This window comes from Acartia tonsa, chromosome 7 (genome assembly GCF_053477335.1).
Source record: "Acartia tonsa isolate MP-2025a chromosome 7, ASM5347733v1, whole genome shotgun sequence".
In the NCBI taxonomy this organism is placed as follows: domain Eukaryota; kingdom Metazoa; phylum Arthropoda; class Copepoda; order Calanoida; family Acartiidae; genus Acartia; species Acartia tonsa.
In genome coordinates, this window is record NC_137266.1 from 31,633,410 (window position 1) to 31,655,450 (window position 22,041).

Sequence of the window (22,041 nt, forward strand, 5' to 3'; positions counted from 1 at the left end):
GGAAAAGTTGGCTTCCTAAAGATTTAAATATTTTTTTTTTATAGATTTATATGAGTAAATTCATGATTTATAAAATATATGCATATTTGATTAATAATTTAATAAAAATCGAATCATTTGAAAGTAAAGAGACTTATGTTACTTGTATTGACTGGAACAACTGATCCACAAGACCTTTCCATAGCTGCTGCAATTCTTTATCAGATCCAATTTCTAATATTTCAGGTTTTTCTTCCACTAAGCTATCATTTTTATTATTCTCTATCAAATCTTGAATATTAGGATCAATTGAATCCTTTTCTTTTTCCTCTTTAACATCAACCATTCGTATAACAGGTGGTATGAAATTTTGTTTGTCTATCATTCTTGTTCTTAAATACATATTTATCATTAATTTCTAATTAATGTTTCGTAATTTATCAAACTCATGTTGCGAAACTTTCTGGTTAGTAACGATTATAAAGTTGCAATTGTTTAGAAATATTTACCTATCTACTGAAACCATTGGTAAAGCAGCAATCAACTCTCACACCGAAGAAATTTGTAAGGAAATCTGAAGTGTCATGGTCATTTCTTAAAACATTATTTCTGAAAAATTAATAATTTCACCTTAATATCTAAAATACTGTATAAGCAATGAAATAATAATAATACTATACATAGAATGTGAAGTTTAACAATCCAAACTTTATATAAAAATAAGTTTTGGCGAACTTTGACACTATTGTAGTTTTAAAAACAAATACTTAAAATTTAGCCATAGTAAAATCCTTCCAAAGAATTTTTACTATTACAATACTCTACTAGCGGCTACGCCCCCTTGAGGCCTCTAGTGGCACTTAAAATGTTTTTGTTTGTTAAAGTCTCTACGTTACTTCTTTATGTTACGATACCTCTTTATATTACGTTGAAGTCTCCCATATATTTTAAAAATTTCCGATTTTTTGTCATTTCTCTTGGGAGGATGGTTGTACCCTCCCCAAAAATAGTTATAAACCTTCTAAGAACCCATGAGAATCTACCCTGTTAAGGAGAACCCGATCGGTTCAGCGGTTAGCGAGATCCTTCGGTACAGACACACAGACAAACATCCTGTTACTTTAGTATAAGGATAGAACTAAATCACCTATTCTCAATTTTAATTTTTTTAAATAAGAAAGAATTTAGGTATTTATTTTTTCTTAAGAGTTTTTAATCAAAATATTCATAGATAAATAAAGTTAAGTAACATATAAAATTTTGGAATTTTCCTAAAAAAGTGCCCAGTCCAGCACTCAGCCCACCTACCCCTTATTTTGAAATATATTAAAACTAAGGGGGTTGGGATAGTTTTTAGTGCTTTCCTTTGAAGTAAATTATGTTAAGTAAGCTATATTGTTTGCGTGGTAGCCCTGGAGGGTTAGGACGCTGCAGGTATAGGCCTCATATGATTAGGTCCCCCTGGAGCTAATAAGAATATAGAAAAACTATCACAACCCCCTTATTTCCAATTAATTTCACAAAGAAGTAGAAGGGGAGGAAGGGGAGAGCTTTATGCTTTAGAGGAAAAGCTCCAAAATTTCTAAATTTAAGAAATATATATTTTTGTAGGTAGGTTTTCAAAGAAGGCATTCCAATACAATATATACTGATTGTAAATAATCAACTAGTGGATTTTACATGAGATTCTTGGATTATCCAAAGGACTCATGGTACATTTCAAACCAAAAAAGAAACAAGTTTATGCAAAATAAAACATACAGTATTTATAAAAAACAAATAAAGTGTATATAAAGTTAGTATCTATGTTAAGTTTAAAACAAAATACTGCATAACTGTCAGTATGTAGGTAGGTTTCGCAAATAATAATATTATCTTTATTTGAGATATTTTAATACAAGAGCATTTTTTATCCCTACCTCATTTAAATCCAGTGGCACAAGAAAATATCAAATATTGGGTTCTATTAGAATTTCGCCCATATGAGATTTTACCAACTAACTGCAACCAAGCCTTAGCCTCTTTAAGAGTTCAATTTAAACCATAGCTAAACCAACTAACCTACTCTAATCTAATGTCTATTTTACAAAATGGGTGCAAAACTGTTTGGTTGCAATTCTATGGTCATCCTATAATTGTTTAAATAGGCTTTGTGAAAACAATAAAACGGATACATTATTGGCGAGCATCTAATTCGTGAACTTTTTTCTGATGTCTCTTCAGGTCACCCTTGTATCCACCAACATAGTTACACATATCACAAGGCCATCTGATTCCATCATGAACTTTTTCTTTATGCACCTTCAGCTGCCAGACTGTGTATGTGGTATAGTTGCATCCTACAAATATTCATTGGTTCAAAATGGTAATTAGAAATGTACCAACTTTACTATTCTATTTAGAAAATTGAAATTATTAGAATATTGCAGTGAAATATACCTGGTTCTTTACATGTTTCCGTTGGTCTGATATCTGTGTGTTTATTCTTCATGTGTCTTGATAAACCAGTTTTAATCATTTCCAAACCACATATCTTACAAGTCACTCTAAAATTTCCATGTTCCACCTATGACAAAATAAATTTTTAATAAAGTTTCAAATCTTTAACTATTAAAGTTTTCAATAACAGAATGTATATTGTTTTATCGTTAAAGAATAATAATACATCTAAATGACAAAAGAAAATTATCTTTAATTTTGGTTAGGTAAGAAAAACCCTACGGAAATGGGGTTTTTAGTCCTTTTTATCCCTTATTTGGTCTATTTTGATGTAGAAACTTACCTTAAATTGTTTTTCTTAGGTTTTTTACTTGGATACACTGTGTCTATTCACAAGGACATTATTTAAGATGAATTAGCAAGTCGGGGACCAACCCCAGCGGGCTAGGGGGGTGCCCAAAGGGTTAAGTGCAGTTTTTCTAAAGTTTGTGTTGTTATATATCAAAATATAGGTTTTTTGAGTTTTGGTCCCCAACTTGCTGAATCATGTTAAACAGTGTCCTTATGAATAGACATAGTATATTCAAGGAAAAAACTTAAGAAAAAAACAATAAAAGCAAGTTTCTACATCAAAATAGTCGAAAATAGACCAAAAAATGCCTAACAATCCCATTTCCCCAGGGTATTATTACCTAACCTAAAATTAAAAAAAAATTCATTTATTAGTACCTATTGGACTAGGCTTATGTACTAAGTTACAAGAATCTAGCTCAATATTTAGAATATTTTGCTCACTGTTTTAGTTTAGATGTCATTACGTCCCCCCTTCTTATTATTTAATATTGATAGGTACCTTTTGATGATATTTGAGTTTTCCCATTCCAACAGTTTGGAAACTGCAGACATCACAATACATGACAGTATCTTTATCCTCTTTCATGGCCAGGGCTCTGAAAATGTTTAAATACTCATATAATTGCAAACTGTATAAATTATTGTTTATTTCTATTTAAACCAAAGTTGATGAGTTATAGTTCAGCGTTTATATTTTGTCTGAGCTGCGCTACTTAATGATATATCATATGTTTAACAAATTAATAAGGGAAAATTTGTGTAATGTCTCAGTAGTTAAATAAAAATTGTCCTACTTTTCTGAATGTTTATGATGATGGTGAAGTCTGAGATTTATTGGTTTGAATGTTGTGTAGTCACACTTGTCACAAAATAGTTCTTGTGTTCCATGTTCATCTAAAATTATGACAATCATTTTAACAAGATGTACCTCAGTAATTATTTAAATTTCAATCAGGCGCGCCAAATCCAAATGATTTCCGATAGCTTTTTAAAAATATTAAATTAAGAGGGTGGGTCAGGAAAACATTCATTGCACCTCCTCTAATTTTCAGTTATTGATTGCCCATCTTAAATATCTAAAAACTGTATTAACAAACAACAGATAAACCACGTGCTACATGCATAGTAAGCATGAGAGAGGCTAAGCTTCATAGATAATTTACTACATGTTTGAAAGTTTAGGATAATATTATATACATGACACGAGTAACTAAAAATAAGCTTACACTTGACATGAGCATTGAGATGTCCTTTTGTTGGGAATGTTCTACCACAATCTGCACAGAATACCTTATCTTCATCCGCTCTATGAGACCTGAATTACAAACTTATCATTGGAATCATTAAGATTATGTGTATCTAGGTTTATAAGAAGCTCAATTGCTCTATAACTAAAAATTGTCGGTATGTCCATCCGCGACAGTCTGATAGTAAAAAACTGCCTCTGGTTTCTCTTCAAATTTCTAGCTAATTATAGAATTAGTCTTAATTATACTTTAATATGGAGACAGGGGCATCCAAAGTTTTTAATTTTGAGGGAGAGGGTACAAAATCGCCGCGCTGTAAGAGGGTTAATTCCCCCCCCCCCCCCCCTTAAAATTCATACAAGAAGGGTTAAAACCTACATTATTGGTGTGTTATGTCCCAAATTATACATCTTTCTTCCTAACTTTAAGGGAATTTTTTTGGGGTGGGGGGGAATTTCTATAAAAAAATTCAGAGTCCACACACACTTGGACCTTCTTGTGTAGGATTTAAAAAAATTCTTACCATTTGTGGTTAGTAAGAGCATGTCTGTTTTTGAACTTGAGTCCACAAATATCACAACTTGCTTCTTCGTGAGTAGCATAAATATGCTTCGTCAGGAATTGCTAAATCAACCAAAAAAATGTACAATATAAATGATATCTATGACTTTTCTGAAACCCGCAAAGTTCCCACAAATCAGCGTTGTGAAGCCGGAGCCGGGAGCAGCCATATTTTGCTGGAGCCGTTATTTCCGTTAAAAAACGGCTCCGACTCCGGGTTAGCTACAAAAGAGATTTTTTATTAATTTGTCGTGTGCAAATGCCCCTTTTAAGCTTTTTTTTTCAAGTCGATTCATATCAAAAATTGAACTTTTAAAACCTCCAACTGTCAAAAATAGACTTGGCAAATAAAATATGTTGAGATTTTCTTGATTTTAGGTCGGAGCCAAATCCGGAGCCGTAGCCGAGGTTTTCACAGGCGGTTCCGCGGGGCCAGAGCCACACCAATATCAAACGGCTACGCAACGCTGCCACAAATACTTAAATTTTTTGGTTTATTGACGGAATTTAAAGCAAATTCGTCTTTTAATTCAATGAATATCATAATTTATGCCACTATTGAGGTTTTTGCTGACAAAAATGTTGTTTAATTTAAATTATCATATGTTATCAGCTGAGCTACTGATGAAATTATTTGCGCTTTATGGTCCAAAATATATTGGGTTAATTTACTTTAATATCAGGCGAGTCATGTATTTGAAAATGTATTTATAATCATGATTTGGTAGAGCTGTACCTAAAAAATTATTTTCGTTACCTTATTCTTTTGCGAAGCTCCACAAATAGGGCACCTTAGACCTTGATCTGTATGGTTTTTAACATGATAAAGGAAAGCTTTCAGAGACACAATAGATTTGTCACAGTGGGGACAATGATTTGGGGTTCCCAACTCGTGTTCTTTGTGCAGATGTTCTTCAAAATATTTTACCACCATTTTCTTAGGACACAAACTGCAAGTTACCTAAATATCAATAACAATTAATTTCTAATTGGTCAATATAAGTTGGAAAATGAAAAAAGTTTTAAATTTGTTTTCATAGTTTACGTTGAACAACAATCTTTATCGCAATATGAAGAAATCTTTATTAAGTTCTTTCTTTTCATTTATTCTAATAATCCTTTTCCTGAATTTGTTAATTGAACGAATTCGTAAGTTTGGCATTTCTCATTTTTTTTGTTTCTGTACTATAGTTATCAATTTTACAAAAAAAAAGAATCACTACTTTAAAAACATTACATAGTTAAATGCACTTCGTGAAACTATTCCTTTTATAAAATACTTGCCATATCATCCTCAAACAATACTCCGTGGGTTGACATATGATTTCTCCTCACTTCTCTAGAGCCTCGCTTCCAGTAAGCTTCACATGGAGCAAATGGACACTTGGAGTAGATAACTGTTCCATTCTCATGATCATCAAAGAAAATCTTTTTAGTTGTGGAGTAATTACATCTTGTGCACTGATAGTCGCCGTCATCTTAAAATATAAAGATGTAAATTAGTAGGTGATTAATCAATGTGGAGAAAACAATATGTCCTTTAACCAAAGATTTCTTTACAGAGATAACTTTGTCCAGAAGCAACGAAGCATCAGCTATATGTCGAGGAAGAGTTAGCTATAATAAAGTAAAAAATATTTTTTTTTTCGTGACACATTCTAAATGTAAAGATTTTCTGCAAGAATGAAGTATTTTCCAGAACTGAGTGAAAAATACTTTTACTGTCATGCCATTGTCCGTGTTGTCCATAAAATGTGAAAGAAAGTGGTGTAGATTTGTTAAGCCACTGTTGTATTTGTGTCGGAAAACTCAAAGTGGCGCAAGTTCTGTTTACATAATAATTTTACCTTCAATTTCTTCAATATCATTACGCTTTCGTTTCTTTCTTTTAGGAACTCCTGGCTTGTTGAAAGGCTTCTTGAAATCTTTATCAGAAGAATCATTACTAGTAGATGGTTCTTTTTTAACCTTATCAATATCCAGTTTTTCATCCATATCTTCATACTTTATCTTAGTGTCACCAGCCTCTCCATTATGTTTGCTGGCTATGTGCATCTCTAAATCAGCTTTGTTGTCTGCTTTGTAGTAACAACTCACAGATTCATTACATGTATAATATCTGATAGAAGGATCTTTGCTATCCAAAAGATATTCCATCTCCTTTTTATGCTTACTTTTCACGTGAGCTCTCACACGGTTAGGTTCATGAGAGGTAAACTCACAGTCTTCACATTTATACCTTCCAACCTCATGTGTTTGTTTGTGTCTTGAAAGATATCTTTTCTCTTTTGAAGTGTAACTGCATAGGTCACATGAATATACTTTTTTTGAACCTCTTGATTTTTTAGATACAGGTTCCATGTAATCCGGGTCTTCATTATCGTCATAATCTTCAGCTTCTTGAGCTTCCTCTTTTACTGCTAAGGCAACATCTACCATTTCTAAAATCGTAAAAAGAATATAATTTTTGTTCTTAAAATTTTTAGAATACCTAAACTTTTAATAAGGGGGGGGGGGGAAGTTCTGACACATTTGCGTAAACCTGGTGTATAGGCTTCATCTTTAGACTGAGAGGATAGGTTATTAGGGATAAAATCATTCTTATATGGTAAATTTCCCCCAGATTTAAGATTTTTTGGATAGGCCTCCAGGTTCCGGAGCTCCAGGCCTCCAGGTGGTCTCTCTACAGGTAAAAATGAAAAAAAAATTTTTTTTTAAGAGTTAGATGTCAGCTTATGAGACAAAATATGTATGTTTTTTCTTCAAATATGTGAATAACAATCAAAAAGAAGCATATTTTGTTTTATAAGTTAACCTCTAACTCTTCAAAAAAAAAATCTTATTTTTAATTTTTACCTGTACAGAGACCACCTGGAGGCCTGGAGCTCCGGAACCTGGAGGCCTATCCAAAAAAGCTTAAATCTGGGGGAAATTTATCATATAAGAATGATTTTATCCCTAATAACCTATCCTCTCAGTCCAAAGATAAAGCCTATACACCAGGTTTACGCAAATGTGTCAGAACTTCCCCCCCCCTTGCAAAAAATAAAATATTACAGAAAGAATGTATTTGACAAACTGGTTCTCCTTTACAATGTAGCTTCTCATAGGTCCTGGAAAGGTTTACAACTATCTTTAGGGAGGGTGCAAAACCCTACCCAAGAGAAATAACCTCTAGAAAAAACACCTAAATTTTTTTATTTATTTTTAAAGCAAAAAAATGAGTAAGGGTGGCGACTTTCCCCACCCCCTCTCCATCAGGAAATACATAGTGCAATTCTGTATAAATAACCTACCGTCATCAAAAAATGGTGTGTAGAAATCTTTTGGTTCAAAATCTGTATCTCCTTGAAGTAATTTCAAATCTTTTATGTCCAAGCATTTCGTTCCTAAACAAAAATAAAAGTTCAACTATACATAGCATAACTAAATATTATTTTCGAATGAAAAAATAAGGTTAACAACATCCATAACTGATGAACAATATGAATTATATGCAAGATAAAAAGTTTACCTAAGGTTTGTAGGGCTGTACATGCTAGACTCAGAGACTCGACAGTTTTAACAAGAGGTTCCTTCACTTCGTGCAAACTTTTCTCTACCTCGTCGTTCTTGTCTTAAAAATAATCAAAGCTCATTTTAATAAACTAAACAACATCCTGAATTTAGCCTTATATTACTATAATACTAAACATAAACAAAAAATCGAATGTGTTTAATTTAAAAATTTTCAGTTTATTATTAACTTATTCATACCATTAAAACTACATATAACTTTAATGCTCATTTTTCTTAAATTGCAAGCTTATTGTTGATATTCTACTAATTATTGTTTTTTTTAAAGAAACAAACCTTTGATGGAGGAGGAAAGAACTTCAACCAGATTGATAACATTGAATATAGAATTATTTGTATACTGAGTTGTTTTCATTATTTCTGTGTACAGCTTCTTTATATTTGGGGTAACTTTCAAGCAGATTAAACTTTCCTTTGGTTCTAAATTTACTTTCTGGGTTTCGTCCATCCCATTCAGATCATTTTTTATATTCTTTAAATCGTCTTTTGAGTCATCTATTTCATTTATCGTTGTGACATCTTTAATATCATGTGGCTCTTCAGTTTTTGTTACTTCATATGGTTCCTCCATTTTTAGTCTGAAATAATTGAATACATTTATGTAAGATTTTATCCATTCTTCTAACGATAAGATTAAGTATTAACAATTAAATCTTAATAAAGTAATTTGAACATGATTTAAGTGATTTGTTTTTTTACCAAAATTTGTTTTATTTTCATGTTTAATTACATATTTCTAAATTAATACTTGAAGGTTGTTGTAAAATCAAACATGCAACATGAGAGCTTAAAACCTTAATAAACGACTAAAAAATTATATATATGTATTACTCAGTTTACCTAAGCTGCAGTGAAAATCAAATAAGTTTTAAAACATAAAAAAATTAATAAAATCTAAAGAACAGAATGTAAATTTTGATTATATCTAAGTTATCATAATATTTTTATGAAACTCCATGCTCCTTCAACATATGATCTTTCAGCTGATAATTCTTCGTGGTTGAATAATCACAGCTAGAGCACTGTAAAACATAGCCTTCGTGAACAATTCTTTTGTGCCTTTTCAAGTCACCTCTATAGCTACAAACATAATCACATAATTCACAAGGATATCTAATTCCTTCATGCACTTTTTCTTTGTGAACAGTTAATTGTTGCAAAGAAAAGCCCGAGTAAGAACAACCTAAAAGAAAACATTAAGTTAAAGAAATTATGTTCAATGAAAATAAAATGTTTATTTTCATTACTTGTGTAGTACTAGAACTTTATGGGAAAGAGAGTGAACTAAAAGTAGAGCAGGAACATTTAGATTAAGTTCTTTAAAAGAAAAGTTCAAGAAAATAATTTTTACCTGGTTCAAGACATTTATGAGTAGGTGGGCTGCCACTATGCTTAATAAACATATGTTTTGGCAAACAGGATTTTGTTATTTTTAAACCACATTCTTCACAGCTAACTCTTCCCTTTCCGTGCTTAATCTAGAAAGTTTTTAATGTAGATTATTACTTCTTAACAGGGATTGTTTACTGTTTAATGTATTATAAAATAAAAGGGGGGGGGGGGGGAATGTGGTGACTCGTGCCACGACATACCAGCAATTTTATTTTGGGTGCTACTCCCTTAGTTTTAGAGATAATTGGATGAAATCTTTTTGGCTGGGTCAGTAATTACCCCAACTATTGGTATCTTTCAAAAAAAACGGCGGCGGGACCGCCGCTGTTTTCCGCCGCCACCAAAAAAATTTTTTTTTGCATTTCTCGCCGAATTAGGCAATTTGGAATCATTTGAAAAAGTATCCATAGAAAACCTGTCCTATGAAGAACCGGACGTTATTTTTTATGTTTTTTAAGGTACTTGCCCCAAGGGGAACCCCTGTTCAATTTTTTTATAACTCTTGTGAAATATGCGGCAATTCATTCTCTAATACTGGTGTTTTGGCTATACATATTAGGAAAAAAATAGACCATTCTCATGTAATTTATGTGGCAAATCAATTTAACTTTTTTAGATATTGTCAAATAAAATAAGTTCGGTCAGGTCAATGTTAAAAATTCCTTAACACATAATCATATCTATCTAATACCTAATATATTCTACTGAGACATATAAAAGTTCACTACTCTAAGTACCTTAACTCTTTAAATACACTTCGTGGAACTATCCCTTTTAAAATATATGTTGATTCTTTAAATTATTAATTGAGCATAAAAAATTTGGATTTACTTAAAACTCTTCATTCTTCATGAACAATACAAATTGTATTTGTACAAAATAAAATATAAGTTTTTTTTCTAAAATCTTACATATTTGTGGTGGTTAAGTTTTGGACCTGGAAGACATTTGTAATCACATTTATCACATTGAACTTCAACTTGGTTACTGATGTTTTGACTAGGTGGTCTAAACAAAAATATTTATTATCCAACCATCCTGTCTGTGTGTCACTTAAAATATTAAAAACGGCTGCGACATTTGATAAGGTTATGGCCAATCCCCGTAAATAACATTGCTTAAGACAACGGACAAATAAGAGAATATGCTTTAGTAACGTTGGGTACCAATTTATTTTAAAGGCTAATGTCCTCTCCAACCCTGTAATTTTATTATTATCTTAATTTACATATATGCTAGTTTAGGATCTTAATTGATTTATATGATCTTCTGTTATGGAGAGAACGGAATTATAGGGAAGCTTGGCTAGTTATAATCTTACTTGTGTTTAGCGCTATGCTGTCTTAAATTGATTGGATTATAAGAAGTGTATTCACATTCGCTGCAATGCAACAGCTCTGTATTGTGTTTATCTAAAAGAAAATTAGGGGAATAGTCCCTTTCGTAACATCGCCCCATAAGGGGCGATTCGTCGTATTTTTAAAATGGCTTTTTATAGGTTATTTTAGGTTAGGTTATATTGGGTTAGATGATTGCCCCACAGGGTTAGGTAATTGGCCCCGCAGGGCTAGAGCCCCCCCGCAGGGGCTAGAAATAGGAGAAAAGCTACTGTGAAAAATACGAAGAATCGCCCCATTAGGTGCGATGTTACGAAAAGGACTATACCCAAAATTAGTTATATGCAAAGTTTTTTATTCTAATACAAACCCCCCCCAGAAAATATGAAATTAAAAAGGGCAAAAAGATTTACATGTTTAAACATAAGGTATACGAATAGATATAGAATATGTGGATATTGTGACTTGGGAAATTTTGTCGTCAATTTAGGTTGCTAATATAGTTCTCAGATGTTAACCACCAACGTTAGGGTAATTAGGGGTGGCGGGGACATTTTATCAGGGTATGTGAGAATTTCTCACAATATCCGCATCTATATCCATTGGTATTTGTTTATTTACATCGAAATGTCGTCACAACAGAAAGCAGAAGATCATAAATGATTAACCAGTGGCAAACATAAATAATTAATAGTAAGAACTTACATCTAACATGCCTGCCGAGCCTTCCCTTGGTTGGAAAGTGTTGTCCACATTCGTCACAAACAAACATGTCTTCAGCTTTCTTATGAGATCTAAAATAAGGTCAATCAAAAATATGTTAAAAGTCAAAATATTAGACGCATCGAAAATCTAAGTCATTACAGATAATGAAAAAATTATAAAGTAAGAAATATACAGTATGACCCTCGAAAAAGTATTTTTAGCATCTGCAGCCCTTATTTCTCATTGAATCATCAAAAAATGTATATGTCCTTGTTCTCTATAGATTTCCACATAAGTAGATATAAAAATATTTTTTTTACCTCCATTAACACCGGAGATTTTTAGAGCTAAAGTTTTGAAAAATTGACTGAGGAAAAAGTAACTTTTAACATGAAACGACTTTTTTAGCAAAATTAAGGTAGAAATCCTTTTATTTTTGTTACTAGCAGAAACTTTATACAAAAATGAAATAACAAATTTAGGTTTTGAGAAAAAAGCATTTTTTACACGTATTTTTTGAGTCCTTTTAGTTTAATGAAATTTTGAAAAACTTACTTATTAGGCAAAATTGTTTTAGATTAAAAAACCAAACAAATCTTTATGAATATAGCAGGAAAATTGTTTTCCTGTAATCCTAACTTTAATAACAAAAAAGTTATAAAGAAAATAAAATTTCAACATAATGATTTTTTAATATAAAAAGCTTAATCAACCCCCTATTAAATGATTGAGATGTCAGAAAAGGGGGCGGAGCAACTGTCATAATTAATCCTTTTCATAATTATAAGGGTAAATAAATAACCTAAAATTTGCAAATGATCAATTCCTTTAGTAGTATTTTTGCCATTAAAAATTGATATTTTTTGGTGTAATAAAAAAGAAATAATTAGTTAACTTGTTTTTCTTTGTGTATCATTATTCAGTTGCCAGAAAAACATAATATAACCATCCAATAATTATGAGAAACAAAAAAAGTCTTTTTCTCAGTCACTTTTTCAAAACTTTAGCTTTAAAAATCTCCGGTGTTAATGGAGATAAAATTAAAATTTGTATATCTACTTATGTGGAAATCTATAGAGAACAAGGACATATACATTTTTTAATGATTCATTGAGAAATAAGGGCTGCAGATGCTAAAAAATACTTTTTCGAGGGTCATACTGTATATATATAAAAATTGTTGATATACCTAGTTCAGGTAAAATAAGAACACATAATACAAAACATGGTATTAGAAATTTAGGGTATAGTCCCCTAAGGTGCGATTCTTCGTATTTTCAAAGTAGCCTTTCTCCTATTTCTGGCCCCTGCGGGGGGCTCTAATCCTGCAGGCCAAATTACCTAACCCTGCGGGACAATCAACTAACCCAATATAACCTAACCTAACCTAAAATAACCTTCTAATAAAAGCCATTTTAAAAATACGACTAATCGCCCCTTAAGAGGCGTTGCCACGAAAGGGACTATGCCCAAAATTTCAAGTTTGGGGTTGTATAAATTAGTGAGTTATTATTAGTTAATTTGTAAAGGCGGACACGTAACACAAGACATGTAACAGTGAGCTCGGCAGGTTAAAAAGAATGGAATACATTTTCCTTTAATATAAAATATGACTTTTTAGGTAAAAGGGAAAAAATACTTACAATTTATGAAATTCCAGTCGCTGTCTATTTTTGAAAGTTTCATTGCAAACTTCACAGGAAGCTTCAACATGAGATTCATAAATGTGCTTATTCAGCTTGGGCTAAAATTAAAATAAACTTTATAAAAGATTAAAACTTACCTATTCGTGAATTTATTGAATTTATTTCTACAAAACAAAGGTTATAAATAATTTGTCTATACCATTAAAAATTAATTAAAAATACCTGATTATTTCTGGATGTACCACAAAATGGACAAATAAAATTTCCTTCATTATGCTGTTTAATATGATAGAGATAATGACTGTGTGCCATAGTGATTTTGTCACAATGAGAGCAGTGGTAAGAAATTCCTAGATTATGGTCATTCCAAATATGGACGTCATAATCTCTGTACCTTTTTACTTTCTTTTTACACAACCCACAAAAAACTTTCAGATCTTTACCACTTTTATCACCATCAAAAGCAGCGCCGTGGTGGTTTACTAGATGTGATTTTCTATCAGTCTTTGACTTTCTCAGGAATGTTGCACTGCAAGGTGTTATAGGACATCTCCAATATTTTACATTTCCATTCAAGTGATCATCATAATACATCTTGTTTGTTGTTCTATAATCGCATTTTGTGCACTGATATTCTTTTTGTTCTATTTTATCATCTATAACTAAAAAAGTATAAACAGCTTTGTTTGTTTTAATTGCCTAAATTTAATTTTAATACAAATTGTGTTACCTGTTTGTTCCTCTATTTGTCCATTTGCACCATTTGCACCATCTATATAATTCATATCTTCTGTTTTGTCTAGCAGATCCAAATTAGAATGCTTTTTATTAAAATGAACATCTAATTCTTCAGGTTTAGTTGTCCTAAAATTACAATTTTTTGTTGCACTGCAGAAATAATATTTTATAGTAGGATCTTTGCTATCCAACATATATTCTATTTCATGTTTAATGTCATGATGGTTTCTCATGTGCTTTTTCATGACAAAAGGAGAATGATTTGTGTAGTCACAGTGTTCACATTTATATTTTCCAACTGTGTGTTTTCTTTTATGAAAATTAAGATTTTTTAACTCAGCTGTTTTAAACTCACATAACTTGCAGGAATATTCTTTTATATGTTCTCTTAACATATGTGAATCCATTTTACCCTGGCTAAAAGTTTTAAATTCACATATATCACAAAATAATTGTTTTTTAGGACCACTTTTAGGTAAATTTTTATGTTGTTTTAAAAGATGTTTCTCTTGTTCATTTTGGTCTAAAGTGGAAAAGTCACAAGAATCACAGATAAAATATTCAAAGAAACATTGATTAACATGATCTTCTGCAAAATGAGCTTCAAGATAAGTTTCACCAGCTGTTTTAAAACTACAATCTTTGACAGGACAATTCATTTTAGGAATATTACCAACGGATTTATGACACTTTTTATGATATTCCAAAATTATCATATAGATACTTGAAAATGAGCAAAAGCTGCAATGAAATAAATTTCCTTCTTCATCATTATTTTGTTCAGTTGTTGAATCATCTTTAACGCCTGTAAATTCTAGTTTTGTTAATAAAGAAGAGTTTTTTGGGTCTAATAATTCATTTTCTTCTTCTTCTTTAATTAAAGTTTCTTCTTTTATTTCTAAAATAAAGATATTTTGTAATTTTGGTATTTTGTACTTGTAATTTTTCTACTATTCATATTTCAAAATATTAGTACATTTCGTTAATAAAGGATTAAAATTTTTAAAACCAGAAAATTAAAGTATATCTATTTTTATTCCCAGTTTACTTAACACTCTACATCATGCTTATCTTTATCCAAATTCAACTCTAGGAATTATTTTTCATCACAAACATGTAGATTTAAATAACCTTTTAAGTAATTTAGTTTTGATAAATTCTCTCTTCCTCTACCCCTGTATTTTGAAAGTTTCTTTATTGAACAAATATCCCGCACTCTTGTATAAAAACGAAAACTTGGTCTTTTTGGTCATAGTGATTCTACTAATTGTAATTTATGTAATGTAGAAAGTAGTATAGAACACTCGTTATTCGTTTGCCTTTACCTAATATTCTTTATACATGCACTTGCTTTATATTTAGACTATTATTTTAATAATGACACCCCTGAATTCATTCATCTCAAAGAAATTTTTTATCTATTTAATGTTTGGTACCCTATTTTTGCTAAAAATGAAATATTTTTTCAACTATCATTGCTAATTCTAATTGCCAAAGATCGCTCATTAAAAATTAGTAAAGATGAATGTTTATCAAGATGGATCATTTTAAACTGTTTCCTTCAATCCTTGTTTGTTGTAAAATCTGCTATAACTATTTTAAATAATATGGGTCTAAATTCCGATTTTCTAAATGATTTTCTTGAGTTTTCTATTAAAATATCTTATACTTCAAATAAACATGATTTATATCCTTTAATTCGTAATTTATCTATTATAAACATTCAAAAATACATAAATTCATAGTTTGTTTCATGTTTAACTCAAAATAAATTATATAAAAACAACAACAATTAGTACAAAAGACATATTTTCTCTCATGAAAATTATTTTCAATTTATTTACCTACACTAACAGATGGTGGTTTATAATCGTCATCAGATTCTGAAATTTGTACTTCAATCTCAATACATTTTATTCCTACATAAAATTTGTATAATGAATAAATATGATAAAATAAATTATACATATGATTTTATTATCTAATAATTACCTAGTTGATGTAGAGCAGAACTGACTAAATTCAAAGACTTGGTTGTATTTATAAGAGGCTCATTTACTTTCAAAAAACTTTCAACTAACTCTTCACTCATATCTAAAATAATTCAAAATGTATAACTCAAAAAAAGTTAAGAATATAATTAATAATCTTTAAAAACTTACCCTGAATTGAAGAAGACAAAACACTGACTAAATTCATGACAGTCATAATTGAACTATTTGCTTCTTTAGTAGTTACAATTATTCTATCAAAAACTCCTTTTAAATTTGGAATTTCTCTAATCATTTTAAATTCAGTTGAATGACTTTCGTCTGGTGAATCCTCAGCTTCACTTTCATTCTTCATTTTAATATAACTTTACTCTGTAACAATGGCAATAATGAAATTCTACCTAGATCAATTCAATTTGTCCTAAATAAAAAAGGAATATAACAAGCCAATATAAATTTGAAATCATAAAAAGCAAAATCTAAGAATGAATAAAAGCTATGTTTCTTCTTCACCTCCATTTTTAAACCCATCATGTGCAACTTTTTGATGTCTCTTTAAGTCACCCTTGTAACCACCAACATAATCACACATATCACAAGGCCATCTGATTCCTTCATGCACCTTATCTTTGTGCAACTTTAGTGAATACTTGCTGTAAGTGGCATAACTGCAACCTGACAATCAAATTTATACATTAGTAGGTATCATTTTAAAATATCTATAATCAATCCATGCTTATAAATAAACATAAAAATCATTACTTTAAAATTCTTAATTACAACCTGTTTCAATGAGTATTCAACAAATAAAAAAGCTTTATAAAATGAGATATTGAGAAAACGTTTGTGATGGACTAATGCATAAATATTCCTGGATCTGTGCATTTGAAAGAGGGTTGCTGGTCACTGTGCTTTACTTTCATGTGTCTTGCCAATACACTTTTCCTCACAGAAATTCCACAATCTTGACATGTCACTTTCGTTCTATTTGAGTTGGTACTAAAAAAACATTTTGAAAATTAATAAATATAAAAAATATTTTGAATATATGACTCCTTTATTTTATCTCTAATGATGATTTTTTTGCCTTGCTACTTAAAAACATAAATGTCCAGTCCATGTTTACAAATAAATTTCGATAAAAAATAACCTGATTGTGCTATCTTCATCTTTTTGATCACCATGACTATAATCATATTTATGAGCTCTCAGATTAATAGAATTTGTTGTTGTGTATTCACATTTCTCACACTTCAAAATTTCTGTTGCATGATAATCTAACAGATAAAAGAATTTTTAAGTCAAAGGGCATTATTTTAAGAAATATTTATTCTTGTAATTAGTTTAGCCCTAATTTTCTGAGGGTAGGATTCAGATATACACGGAGATAAGTTGTGAGCATTCTTTAACCTATATCTTATATTCTTAAGCTTCTTCTGTCACTGAGTGTATACTATGTTTGATTTGACCTGCAGTTTTCTTGGAAACTACTCGATAATTACACCACCCTAGCATCGAGTTCGGGCACCCTAATTTATAGCCTTCGCTCATGATAATTAGGAGCATGGACGAGAGAAAGCATGTTAATTTTTCTAATTAGGGTTCTTAACTTATTATAAATCTCCCTCCTTACAATTCAGATTTTCTCAACCACAGCGTATTGTGCAAGCAACTATAATATAGGACACCCTACACTATAATTAAATGGCACAGTCATAGCATGAAATATAAAACAGTATTCCACAGCAAGAACATAGCCTATTTAGATTTTTCTTTCGCCAACGCTTGTAAATATTGCACAGAAATAACATAAAAAGTATTTTATACAAAAAAAAATAAAAAATTTTAATCTTACTTTGAACATGATAGGCTAGAGCAGATTTTAGTGGAAAAGATTTGGCACACTTCTCACATACATACATATCTTCTTCTTTCACATGATGTTTCCTTAAAATACATCCAAGATTTTAATTGGAAATATCAATTTCATAATATTCAAATACAAAACTTCAAGTCACTTTATGAACTAGTCCTTTTTTATTTTGTTTATTTTAATATCCTAAAATTGTGCATTATTTATTGTAAAATTGTTTTAAAAAAATAAAATAGTAGTATTACTTTTTTTTCTTTCAATAAACTTTGTGAAATTATCCCTTTACAAACAGGTCTCATGTATAAGGTATAGAAATAACTACGCATAAAAATGCTATTTTCGAGATAGTTGCTTTAATCCCCACCTCCACACACACTTACTAATTTAAATACTTACTTTCTATGTGAAAATAGTTTATTTCTGTTTTTCAACATAATGCCACAGTCTTCACATTTTACTTCTTCATGTGCTTCATAAATATGCTTGGACAGTTGTTGCTAAACATAACATTTTACAGTAAAAAATGAATCCAACAAGATTAGTTTTCATGAAAACTGATCCCTTTTTAAACTGAAAAAAGGACTACTATCATTCTGTGTAAAGACTTACAATTTATAATCCTTGTAGGCATCCTAGATTGATTATGCTGGATTATAAAACTGTAGGAACTAATGTGTTTACTTTCAAAAAGGCATAAAAAATGAAATTTTGTCCATAAGATACCTGATGTTATTATAAACTTGATCTAACAAAACAAAGAAAAGTAATTTATTTTAAAGTAAGTAGGTAATGGTATGTTGTTCAACCTATTTTTAAAAAAAAATACACTATTCTAAGACATGAAGATATATTTCGATTTTTGCAATCATTTTTAATTCATTTTGTCTCTTGTAGAAGTGAATCAAGCAATATTAGCTTGGTCGTGTTAGAAAAAGAAAAGAAATAAGATTCAAAATTTTAAGTTATGCCATTTGTATTGAAGACAAATTGCTTAATTATTGCACTAGAAATGTCGAATTGTTTAAAAACATATCCTACTTCTGGAGTAGCTGCGCTTCTAAAAAAAGTTAAAAATAACAAACCTGATTTTTTCTTGAAACCCCACATGTAGAACAAATAATGTTTAAATCCTTGTGATTTCTTTGATGATTTAGATAATAATTTAAATATTTGAAAGTTTTTTCACATTTATTACAATGATGCTCTGTGCCTAGGTCATGTTCTCTATACACATGACGGTCAAACTCACGAACATCATTCAATATTTTATCACATAAGTTGCAGCAGACCTAAAATTAAAAAATAATTTAATTAAATTTAACCAGAATGTCTAACAAAGAGCTTCTTTTACGCTGAATTAAAAACTTCTTAAACTGACCTTCTCTCCAATTGTTTGGATATCATGACCAGTAGAAAGATGTGTTATTCTTTTGTCTCTTGTTCCTCTTTTAAAATGAACATCACAAAATGGACATTTCCAGTAATTAGTCATTCCACCCAGGTGGTCGTCAAAATAAATTTTGTTGAACGTTTTGTAGCTACATTTATCACACTGGTATTCTTTATCACCAATCATATCTAAAATAATAATAAGAGTTTAAAATTACCACCTAACAAAGAGAAACATAAATAAATAGCTTTGTAGAGAAATAACATAAATATCTTCTTTCTATAAAAAAAAAGTTTAAAAAAGTTTATAGTATTATAATGTCAATTTATTTATCATAGGCTAAGGCAATCTTTGTATTATATTACATTTAATTTACTATCACATAGAGCAGCCGAAAAAAATCCTATTTCTACGAGTATATATAATATATATTCAATTTTCCCATTGCTATTCAGACGGAAGAAATTACATAGTTATTTACAGAGAAGATGCTCATTGTTCAGGAGACCTTTCACAAGAAAACGACTGCCCAAATAGCGTTACGGACAGACACAAACACAGACGAAAAAAGGGAGTAATCGATCAGATTTGCATGTTGAAATACAGGAACAATATAAAAAATTGTATACCTTCTTCTGAACCTTCGACTCTCAAATGTTTTGGTTTCTTTTTATTATGTACAGACTTTACATGAGAATCTAATTCTTGTAAACTTTCTGCTTTGTAACTACAACTTGAAACAACAACACATGGAAAATATTTTACATTTGGATCATCTTTGTCAACTAAATATTTCATTTCTTTTTGATGTTTATTCTTGACATGACTTTTCATTTTGTATGGAGTGTAAGTTATATAATCACAGTCTTCACATTTATACTTTCCCACATTATGTATCTTTTTGTGTTGAATCAAATATCTACCTATGCTAGTTTTGTACTCACAAATATCACATTTAAATTCTTTAACAAATTTATGTTCTTCTTTAACATTTTCAATGTTATCTAAATCAGTTGACTTAATATTAGAAATATCACAGAATTCAGCATTGTCTTCATTGTCTATATATTCATAATTATCCATAGTTTCAATATTGTCAAAACTTTCGGCATCATCCATAGTTTCAACATTTTCAGGTTCATTAGCTACATCATTTTCTTCTTTTATATTTTCTTTTATTTCTATATCTTCATATTTTATTTCAGGCTCAGTCTTATTATCTTAAAGAAAAAAATAAATCGAAAAGAATCTTCTGGAATATAAAAAGAATAAATTGAATTATATCATCAGTGTTCTAAGTGCAGTGGGTAAGTGCAGGCGCCCTCAAAGTTGTTAATTTTCTCTACTTCTTTCTTTATGTAACATTTCTTTCATTTGAGTGAAATATGCAACACTCAGGCAAGGCTTAGGTTATGAGCTCAAGTTAATCAATCAGGTATCAAGACACTATATAAAACTAATACCATAAACATTTCTTCTATGTTTGTTTACTTTTCCTGGCTACACAACATTGACACAATATTTAATTACCTATCTGCTGAGAACTGAAATTTATATTCACAGGTGTACATTTTTCAACTTTATTTAGTTCAATTCCCTCATCTCCTATATAAAAGAATTTCATTAATATTGTGAAATGTTGAAAAAAAGAATGATTTATAAAGAAAACATTGCAAAAGGGTAAATACCTAAATGTATGATTGATGTTAAGGAAGAAAATAGGGAGTCAAGTATTTTATCCAGATTATTTGATATCTTGTTAAACTTCATTTGACTCTTAACACTTTTGTCTAGAACATGAAAAGATTAGTTTTCATAAAAACTTACCATCGCCTTTTGAAATTAAAAAATACTTTTAGTGTTAATATCATAATAATAAATGTTTAAAGTGTGACAGTTAAACTCTTTAGAAAAGTGGATTCATTTAGAGTTCCAGAAGACCACAAAAAAGCATTTAACAATTAAATTATAATAACTTTTGGAAAAGGTAAAAACTACAATGCGTTCTTTAAAAGACGTAAAAATGAGTAACCATTAAATTAAGATTTAAAAATTTATCTAGGTAGGTACTATTTGTTATATATTATTATTCTAAAATAGTCAAAATACACACCTTTTATGGAGGAAGATAAGGCATTAAGAAGCTTAAGAGCATTTAATAAAGAATTGTTTGCTTCTTGTGTAGAGAGTACTATATCATAATATAATTTCTTTAGACCTGGAATTTCTTTAATCATCATACATTGTTTAGATTTATAGTGATTTGCCTCAACTAATTCATCTCCTGCCATTATAATTTTTTTAATTGTCTAAAATATAAATTTTCCATATTAAATAATGTAAGTCATTGTTAGGTCAACTTGTATTGTTATCAACATTGTAACATAATCCTTTATACTAAAGTATCAGGATATGATTTCTATAAATCTAAATATATATCTGCTAAGACAATAAAATTTTTTTAATAACAAGGATATCATATGTAGAAGGAAGGGGGGGGGGGTATTCCCCCATCTCCATGTTAGGCGAAGCCCCAAAGGCTAGAGGCGAATCCATTAGTAAGATAATTAATTGTATAGTTAAGATCATATACTTAATTAGTTAAGGTAAAAAAAAGTAGCATTAACTGATAAAAAGCATAGATTATGTTCAAAAAAAGGCAGTCAAGAACGTCTAAAAGAGGGGTTGGGGTTAAAGAGGTAAAAGGCCCGCTGTCTGTCCTTTGAAATGTAATGGCAACTGCGCAAAAAATGAGTACTTTGCTTTCTGATATATTGTTCACATATAAATATTGAGATTCTATAAAATGCAAA

The 22,041-nt window shown here is 30.1% G+C and overlaps 3 protein-coding genes across 3 annotated transcripts in view; all 3 read right to left on the minus strand.

The window, feature by feature from the left end:
- The window catches only part of LOC145323568 (uncharacterized), a 38,752-nt gene extending 19,978 nt beyond the window's left edge, over window positions 1–18,774 (minus strand). Inside the window, exon 1 of the mRNA XM_080165942.1 lies at window positions 18,723–18,774. The gene's annotated coding sequence lies outside the window, so the exon portion shown is untranslated. The remainder of the gene's footprint in view (window positions 1–18,722) is intronic.
- Window positions 594–8,760, minus strand: LOC145323569 (uncharacterized). Its single transcript, XM_080165943.1, has 12 exons — window positions 8,433–8,760; window positions 8,095–8,196; window positions 7,877–7,969; window positions 6,428–7,021; window positions 5,865–6,058; window positions 5,338–5,541; window positions 4,543–4,643; window positions 3,999–4,087; window positions 3,567–3,666; window positions 3,272–3,368; window positions 2,419–2,545; window positions 594–2,318 (listed from the first exon to the last, which is right to left on the minus strand). The coding sequence occupies exons 1-12, from the start codon at window positions 8,725–8,727 to the stop codon at window positions 2,155–2,157; spliced, it is 2,160 nt and encodes a 719-aa protein (XP_080022069.1). The 5' UTR covers window positions 8,728–8,760; the 3' UTR covers window positions 594–2,154.
- On the minus strand, window positions 8,896–21,519 carry LOC145323567 (uncharacterized). The gene is made up of 21 exons (XM_080165941.1): window positions 21,342–21,519; window positions 20,917–21,018; window positions 20,759–20,833; window positions 19,858–20,448; window positions 19,217–19,416; window positions 18,921–19,127; window positions 18,235–18,335; window positions 17,821–17,912; window positions 17,116–17,242; window positions 16,836–16,964; window positions 16,479–16,639; window positions 15,967–16,068; window positions 15,819–15,893; window positions 13,967–14,872; window positions 13,459–13,898; window positions 13,234–13,334; window positions 11,591–11,679; window positions 10,870–10,960; window positions 10,460–10,556; window positions 9,508–9,634; window positions 8,896–9,339 (listed from the first exon to the last, which is right to left on the minus strand). The coding sequence occupies exons 1-21, from the start codon at window positions 21,517–21,519 to the stop codon at window positions 9,101–9,103; spliced, it is 4,230 nt and encodes a 1,409-aa protein (XP_080022067.1). The 3' UTR covers window positions 8,896–9,100.
- Between the last annotated feature and the right edge of the window lie 522 nt (window positions 21,520–22,041).